This window comes from Aquarana catesbeiana, linkage group LG03, assembly GCF_042186555.1.
Source record: "Aquarana catesbeiana isolate 2022-GZ linkage group LG03, ASM4218655v1, whole genome shotgun sequence".
Taxonomy (NCBI): domain Eukaryota; kingdom Metazoa; phylum Chordata; class Amphibia; order Anura; family Ranidae; genus Aquarana; species Aquarana catesbeiana.
In genome coordinates, this window is record NC_133326.1 from 688,899,642 (window position 1) to 688,908,997 (window position 9,356).

Here is a 9,356-nt window from a genome sequence, read left to right on the forward strand (position 1 = left end):
TGCTATCTGGGAACCTTGGACTAGATATATACCTCTGCCACCTACTACCTCCCCTTCCTCTGGTGCCGTGTAGGGGACTGGGTATTGCACCGTCACTGAAGATTCTCTTTGAGCTTCTTTTCTTCTTCTCTCTCCTCCTTTCCTCACCCTCATTTTCTCGTCTCCTCAGGTCTCCTTTCTGACCTATGCTTTCTCTTGTTTTGTTCTCTTGTTTTGTTGTTGTTTCTCTCAGGTTGCCTTACACAGCTGAAACACAGGATCTTTTTTCATTAATTACACAACCGTACCCCCTGTCTGATGGGAGACGTGGAGGCACCACGGATGGGCCACCAACTATGACCGCAATTTGGCAGATGCACTGACTTTTAGCCTAATGCCTTCTAGCCAACAGACACCCACGTGCATGACCTCCTCAGGCTCACAATGGACAGTTGGGGTGCTAGGGCATTGACATCACACGGGGCGTAACTACGTCCTATTCGTACGGGCACAGTCTTCAACACACTTATGGTTTACACCACGTTTACTATGAGATATGATTCTAAAGCTTGTTTGATCTCCCGATCCGATTCTAGGACGATTATTTTCATGACTACCCCACATACATTCTGTAATTGATAATGGTCTATTTTGGTACTAGCTTGGGCTGAGTCTGCATCTGTCCTCTTTCTCGATTTACCTTTTTCAGAGGAGGATGGCCCCTTCTCCCGACACAGCTAGATCTCTTGAGGGGTGACGGGGAGGAATGTCGTCTCTTCCTCCCGTGTATGAGGTACGGATGGGGACTGACTTACTATTGTGTCTCAACAAGTTTTTCTGTACCTGTGTCTCCATGTTATCTTTGATATACTTAATAAAAAACTATTGAAAGTAAAGCCAATTCACAAAGAAAAAAATAAATCATGAATTATCTTGTGGTCTAGCCACCCCCTATTTAATCAATGCACAAAATAGGAGTCAAAACATTTAGCAATGGTATAACTACCACTGCTAAATGTGACAGCTCCAGCTCAGGGGTGCACAAGTAATAAAATGAAAGGTCAATGAGCATACACGCTGATCACAGATGAGGCAATGATGGCCTGGGTTACTTCCTCTCTAGGACTCCACACAGACTCTTAGAATACTTTTACAGTGAGGGATGTTCACTCTCACCTTCTTCCAGGTGTTTAAAGTGGTAAGAAAAACACTGACTGGCGGGAATTTATATTTATTTTTATTTTATACAAATTTGTAATATTCATTTTTTTTTTTTTTAGGAATGTGCGCTCAAATGTTAATGTACTAAGATCTATTGTTGTTATCTCATACCTGATTGCTATGGGTATGGATCACTGTTAATGTGTCACTTATGCTACAGCAAGGTTGGTTGTTGTTCACATCTGTACCTCTGAATTTTATTTTGTGTTATTTTGTAGTACTTTATATTGTACGAGCGGTAGTCCCTTTTATGGGTACATATAGCTCTTTATTCATATTTTTCACAACTTTCTATTATCATTACAGTGTGATATACCGGGACAGTGCACTTTAATCACTTTCTGAACAGCTGCCGTCATTATACGGCGGCAGCTCGGCACGTTCCCATAAATCACCATAGGTGTATGCTGGCACCTTTAAGAGTGATAGCAGGCACGTGGCAGGGGGGACCCGAGGCACCCGGCTGGCGGCCGCAAAGTCCGCCGGCCACCTGCGATCGCGGGAACGAGAGCCAGAATGGGAAAACAGACAGATCCCCGATTTGATAGGGGAGGAGAGACAGATCTGCTGTTCCTAGTGATTAGGAACAGCGATCTATCTCCTCCTCTAGTCAGTCCCCTCCCCCCACAGTTAGAAACACCTCCCTAGGGAACACATTTAACCCCTTGATCACCCCCCTACTGTTAACCCCTTCTCTGCCAGTGACATTTACACAGTAAACAGAAAGAGGGATCTGACAGGGAATAATATCTATGGGTGTGCCACATCCCAATTAAGTCAAAAAAGAGAAGGAAGGATTCCCCAAAAACGGGATTTTGAAGGCACTAGGTAGTGGGTAATCCTTCCTTCTCTTTTTTACACAGTAATCAGTGCATTTTTATAGCATTGATCGCTGTATAACTGTCAATGGTCCCAAAAAAGTGTCCGATCTGTCTGCCGCAATGTCGCAGTCCACTAAAAATCACAGATAGCCACCATTACTAGTAAAATAAAATAATAAAAATGCCATAAATCTATCCTCTATTTTGTAGACGCTATAACTTTTGCACAAACCAATAAATATACATTTATTGCATTTTTTTTTACCATAAAGAATACATATTGGCCTAAACTGATGAAGAAATTATTTTTTTTTGCATTTTTTTGGGGGGATATTTATTATAGCAAAAAGTAAAGAATATAGTTTTTTCTTTTCAAAATTGTCATCATTTTTTTGTTCCTAGCGCAAAAAATAAAAACCGCAGAGGTGATCAAACACCACCAAAGGAAAGCTCTATTTGTGGGGAAAAAAGGACGTCAATTTTGTTTGGGTACAACGACGCACGACCGCACAATTTTCAGTTAAAGCAGCGCAGTGCGGTATCGCAAAAATGGCCTGGTCATTAATGGGGAAAATCTTCCGGTCTGTAATTGGTTAATCGCATTCACATATGTTGGAGTATGGCTCACTCAAGTGTATGGGGGGGGTAAGCCTAGGTACGGCCAGCTCCAGAAAAGATTTCTGCTTGGAGGATGTACCCATTGAAGGAGGCTGCCACTATCACAGAGAGGTAAATAAGCACCTGGTTCTGGCATCCTAACTTGGATTAAGTAAGCGTTTAGAGGAAGTGGCCTGAGTGTTTTTTTTCTGTTGTTAACTTGTATGTTATATTTTATGGCTGTTATTTGGTGTGGTTTTTTTTTGTTTTTTGTTTTTTACCTCTGTCATAAAAAGAGGTTGATATATAAAGTTTTATTGTATACTTTGTGTTCAGTGTCAAATAATGTCATCATTTGGTGAAAACGAAGAACAAGACCTTAAAATATTTTCTGTCTTTGCAGCCATGAAAATGACCATGAATTTTGGAAATGCAACAGCAGCGGCTGAATTGTTTTTTCTTGGATTCCCTGGACTCAGTGGGTTTAGGTTTCTTCTCTTCACTCTTATATTTTCAGCATACATTATGACGGTTCTCCTCGATAGTACGATAAGTATACTAGTGTCAACCAAAACATCTCTGCATTCCCCCATGTACACGTTCCTAACAAATTTCTTACTTTCAGAAATGTGTTTAGTGACTGTTATTGTCCCCAATATGTTACGTATCATATGGATGGATGGAGCCACCATGTCTGTCACTGGATGCATCACTCAGAATTACTTCTTTGTATCTTCAGGTACTTCTGAGTGTTATCTGCTCACAGTAATGTCCTATGACAGATACTTGGCCATATGTAGACCTTTACACTATAACACAATAATGGGCCATAACCTTCAATATTTCTTGATTATTTCTTGTTGGATGTTAGGTTTTATTTTGGGATTGATCCCAATGAGCCTCCTAGTAATGCTTAAGTTCTGTGGTCGAAATAACATTGACCATTACTTCTGTGATCTTGCTCCATTTGTAACTATTGCTTGTTCAGACACTTCTGGTCTGGAAATCGAAATATTTGTTCTAACCATCCCCATGGTTGCTGTTCCATTTATTTTAATCGTTGCAAGCTATGTGTGTATATTTATAGTCATCCTTAAAATGCCGTCTATTGGTAGCAGGCAGAAAGCTTTTTCTACCTGTAGCGCTCACCTCTTGGTGGTGGGTATATTTTATGGAGCCATGTTCATAAATTATTTTATTCCAGTGAGAGGACATTCATTGGCCCTAAACAAAATTTTATCAGTTGTATTTACTGTAGTAACGCCATTGTTCAATCCCATAATATACAGCCTGAGGAACAAGGATATGCATGCTGTCATATGCCGTTATATACACTGGAAGACATGAAGACTTCAACATTTACAAATATCACAACTATACGTTATTATCACATAATAATAAAATCTGGCACATCAATTATGTCTTTCGCTCCTTTAATAAAATGTTCAGATGTATTGTTTACTAAAAATGTAGATTATTACCATCGATGTTCAATACGAACTTGTTTTCAATTAAATGAATTGTAACAGCTTAAAGGGGTTGTAAACCCTCGTGGTTTTCACCTTAATGCATTCTATGCATCAAGGTGAAAAACCTCCTGTGCTGCAGCAGCGCCTCCAAGCCCCCCTTGTACTTACCTGAACCCCGTAATTCCCATGACAGGAATGAGCACACCATCTCCGGCAAGTGTGTTGTGTCCTGATTGGATAGATTGATAGCAGTGCAGCCATTGGCTCCCACTGCTGTCAATCAAATCCAATGACGTGGGAGCCGGGGGGCGGAGCCGAATCCTGCTGTCTATGTCTATGGACGCAACAGCGGGACATGGGAGCGCACCCACACGGGTGCCCCATCGGAGAGCGCTTCTCTGGTGGGACACTCGAGAAGAGGAGGAGCCAGGAGCGCTGCAGAGGGACCCCAGAAGAGGAGGATCGGGGCCACTCTGTGCAAAACCAACTACGCAGCGGAGCTAAGTATGACATGTTTGTTATTTAAAAAAAAACAAAAAACAAACCTTTACAACCACTTTGACACAAAAAACCAAAAAACAAACCTTTACAACCACTTTGACACTAGCATGCCCAGGATTATCGAAAGGATCAAAAATTATACCTTTGAACTCTAAAGTGGAATTCCTGTTCCTAATCTTCCACTTGCCCAACCCCCCCCCCCCCCACACACACACACACACACACACACACACACTTCTAAATCCTATTCTAACTACCCTGTGAAAGGAAGATTATATGTACCTATTCTGAGGGAGCTCCAGTCCAGTCACTTGGTCTCCCCATTGATGGGCTTCAAGTGAGGGGAGAGATCACTGACAATGGTTGAAACACCTGTTCCGTGGTGTCACCCATAGTCTTGCTATGGGGCATCTATTGTCAGCTGTCCCTTCTCTCCCCTGAAGCCGGCCACTTGGAACTGATCATGTGACTGGACCGGAATGCCCTCAGAATAGGTAAGTATAAGCATCTTCCTTCCTTTTAGAATAGGATTTAGAAGGGGTGGTAGCGGGTTTAAGCATAGATAAGAATAGCCTGGGTTTCTACTTAAAAAGTGATATTAAAGCTTCTTCTTTTTTTGAAATAACAAACATGTTATACTTACCTGCTCTGTACTGTGGTTTTACACAGAGCTGCTCCGATCCTCTTCTTTTTTTCGGGATACCCGCCGGTGCTCCTGGCTCCTCCCTCTCAAGTAGTGCCCCAAGAAAATGTTACTTGCCCTGGGGGGCTCCCAAACCGCTGCTCTATGCATCCGTAAGACACATAGAGCAACCGCTCAGCCCCACCCCCTGCTTTCTCCTCATTGGCTCACTGGCTGTAAATGACACCAGCGGGAGCCAATGGGCTCCCGCTGCTGTCTCAGCCAATGAAGAGGGAGAGCCCCCATACAGCCGAGGCTATGGTGAACGTCACTGGATCGGAGGAGGCTCAAGTAAGGATTGTGGGGGCCTTTATAACTGCTTTAGGTACTTTAATGTGTTTAAAGCACATTTGTGCTACGGTTATATTTTGTGAAAAAAACATCCCAGAAAAGTTTACAGTGTGAAAATGTATTGTTGATATCCATAAAATCATGTGAAATACTTTTTAAAAGTGAGGCTAATAATACCTTTTTTTAAACCATGTTGCTGTAATTCGGCTATGAGCTTAATTTGTAAAGCTTGAATTGTTTGTCAAAGTCTTCATTGAAATATTTCACTTGACCTTGCTAACAACTATAAACGTGACTTTAGAAAAAGGAACAAACGACCCCTTGGACATTTAAAGATGAAGTTTAGGTATAGAAATTTTTACATAGTTACATAAGTAAGCATACTGTATATCATACCTGTGGAATCCCTGTGAAAGCTAGAAATCACTGTAGTACTATAGTACTGCTACTACATGCTGCTAGCATTTGGGTCCCGTGACGGGCATCTGCCCTGCCATTTAGTTAACAAAGGGGGTAATTTGCTTAACACTGGTGCCATTCAGAGAACAATCCGCATTCTAATAAGGAATGCAAAGCATTCTCTGATTGGACAAGGTGAGGATTGTGACATCACCAACCCGGCTTCTCCATCTCGTCCAATCAAAGAATGCTTTGCATTCATTGAGAAAATTTTAAAATGTTCCCTGAATGGTGCCCATCCCAAGCAAGTGACCTTCTGTGTTTACAATGCAGCAGAGCAGCTGACTGGTGCACAGCCATACTTTCCAGCTGATTTCCAGCTTCCACAGGGATCCAACGTGTATGGCACGTACATACTTGTATTGGTCCAAGCTGGGCTACTGTACAGTAATAATGTTAAAATTGCCATAACTAAACTTTAAGTAATAACAAGTAGCACTCAGAAATTCCTGGTGCTGGTGAAAGCAAACCTTATGTCATTTGCACGCCCCAATGGGCCTAACAAAATTATAGACACAAAAAAAACAAAGAGCAGCACCAATCTAAGTGTAGCAGTGTTTAAAACAATTAAAGTTTTGCACTCACTAGAGGGTGGGGTAAACAGGCACATCTATTACAGAGCAGCCGATGAGTTCCAGAGATTCAGGACAGCATCCTTGGAGCGCGGTGTCATCGTATCCTGGCGGCGCCGGTGGTTTCCGCTGTCCTGGGCTGGATGGAAGAGGCGCAGCAGGAAGCTGTCACACAGGGGAATTCATAGCCTCAGGTCTCTGGGAGGAAAAGGCTGGTTCGTGCACATGTTCGGAGCATGCATGCTCCTTCATCGGGGGGTCTGATGAAGGACATTCATCGGCTGCACTGTAATAGATGTGCCGGCTTACACCACACTCTAGTGCAGGGGTAGGCAACCTCGGCCCTCCAGCTGTTTTGAAACTACAAGTCCCATGAGACATTGCAAGACCCTGACAATCACAAGCATGACTCCTAGAGACAGAGGCATGATGGGATTTGTAGCTTCACCACAGCTGGAGGGCCGAGGTTGCCTACCCCTGCTCTAGTGAGTGCAATATTTGAGAATTAAATTGTTTTTAACACTGCTGCACTTAGATTGGCGCTGCTCTTTGTTTTTTTTTGTGTCTCATATCCCAGAGTGACTTCTGCTCTTCAGCGTGCTGACTTTCCTGTGTGAGCCTACAGATCATTTATCTCCTGTGGCCACCACCCAGGATATATGGACTACATATGGACTATTTATTTCTTCATTTATTTAAATTTTATTAATTTATTTATTAATTTTATTAATGATTCTGTCCACTTATCCCTTTTCCTGTTCCCCCACCTGATACCTGGACTATACTGTGCCAATTGTCCCTTGGAGTTAACCATTTCTTACTCTATGAACACAATTTCTATTGTCTATGGTTAAATGCATGCCAATGTCCCCAAAAGATGTCTTTGCTCCTGCCTTTGAGTACCTAGCGCAACAGTTATGCCCTGTACACACGATTGGACATTGATCGGACATTCCGACAACAAAATCCATGGATTTTTTCCGATGGATGTTGGCTCAAACTTGTCTTGCATACACACGGTCGCACAAAGTTGTCGGAAAATCCAATCGCTCTGAACGCGGTGACGTAAAACACATACGTCGGGACTATAATCGGGGCAGTAGCCAATAGCTTTCGTCTCTTAATTTATTCTGAGCTTGCGTGGCACTTTGTGCGTCGGATTTGTGTACACACGATCGGAATTTAACCGATCCGATTTTGTTGTCGGAAAATTTTGTAGCAAGCTCTCAAACTTTGTGTGTAGGAAATTCCGACGGAAAAAGTCCGATGGAGCCCACACACAATCGGAATTTCCGACAACACAATCCGATCGCACTTTTTACATCGGAAAATCCAACCGTGTGTACAGGGCATAATTGTTTTTCTAACAAAATTATAGAATCTCAATTCTCCCCATCGACCTGAGTGCAAGAAAATAAAACTTGATACTTGAAAAGGGGATCACAAATGATTGGACGTCCACATGTTAAAGGGTATGTATACTCCAGCAATGAATTTCTCTTATCTGTTCACTTTTGGTCTACTAAATGTATAATCTAAGGCATTTTGTTATGTTTCATTACTTACTATAGGTGCTTATATAGCGCCAACAGTTTATGCAGCACTTTACTTTACATCTATACTGTACATTCACATCAGTCCCTATCCTCAAGGAACTTACAATGTAATCTCCCTAACTCACATCCATACATACACATACTAGGGCCAATTTAGGCAGGATCCAATTAACCTACCAGCATGTCTAAAGCCTCGTACACACGGTACGATTGTTGGCCAACCGAGCGTCTGATTTTTGTCAAAAGGGCGTGTGCCAGGATCTTGTCTGGCATGCTAACGTTACACAATTGTCGTGCCACAAACACGAAGGTAGTGACGTAATTTCAGCTCTTAAGCTCCACCCTTTGGGCCCCTTCTGCTAATTTCGTGTTTGGTGAGCATCGATTCCGAGCAGGCGTGTTTGTACTTTCGACTTTTGTGTGACGGATTTGTGCACTGACCATACAAAAATCTGACATCAAACTGCTGACCGCTGAAAATTTACTAGCCTGCCATCCAACATTTGTTGGCCGAAAATTGGACAACAATTGTCAAAAGGAGCGTACTAATGGTAAGATTTTAGGACAACAGTCTGTCATCACACAATCCCCTGCCAACAATCGTACCCTGTGTACAAAGGCTTAAGTGCAAAAACAAAAGTAACTGAAATCTTGTCAACTGATTACTTCCTGTGCTCTCTGCTTGTGTTATAGAGGGGAGATGGAGGTGTTGTGTTTCCGTCCTAGGGTGATTATTCTAATTCTCCATAGATACTATATAGTGAGTAAGGATTGTCAGGCTGCATACTCAGATTAAGGGTGTGGTGTGGATTTTTAGAGAGACCTTAATTTTTTTATTTTTGCGTTAGGCATCCCCTTAACATCCCCTTAACTGCTTCCCGACTGCTCCATAGCAGATTTTCTGCTACAGGGTAGCCGGTCTGCGCAGAATCACGTATACAGTGTATATGTGACTCTGCACCTCCGGGTTTTGGGTGCGAGCGCGCACCACCGGCGGTTCGCTCCCACTGTGATTTTACACAAAGGGAGCTAATCAGAGTGTCCCACGGACCCAATATCTGATTAGACCCGCAGATCGTTCGGTACCCTGACAGAATGCCAGTCTGTCTATGTAAACAAAAGTGTTTTTTAATTTTGGTTTTTCTCATTTACATATATTTTTATTTTAGATGATTTTTATTTTATTTTCTATAATTTTTATTTTTATT

At 42.3% G+C, this 9,356-nt stretch overlaps 1 protein-coding gene across 1 annotated transcript; it reads left to right on the forward strand.

Annotated features, from left to right (window-relative positions):
• Nucleotides 1-2,963: 2,963 nt before the first annotated feature.
• On the forward strand, nucleotides 2,964-3,965 carry LOC141134165 (olfactory receptor 6N1-like). The gene has a single exon (XM_073623749.1). The coding sequence runs from the start codon at nucleotides 2,964-2,966 to the stop codon at nucleotides 3,963-3,965; it is 1,002 nt and encodes a 333-aa protein (XP_073479850.1).
• Nucleotides 3,966-9,356: the final 5,391 nt, after the last annotated feature.

Bases quoted from the DNA above. Each gene is read 5' to 3' on its own strand.
- LOC141134165 (XM_073623749.1), top strand. From the start codon at position 2,964: ATGTCATCATTTGGTGAAAACGAAGAACAAGACCTTAAAATATTTTCT.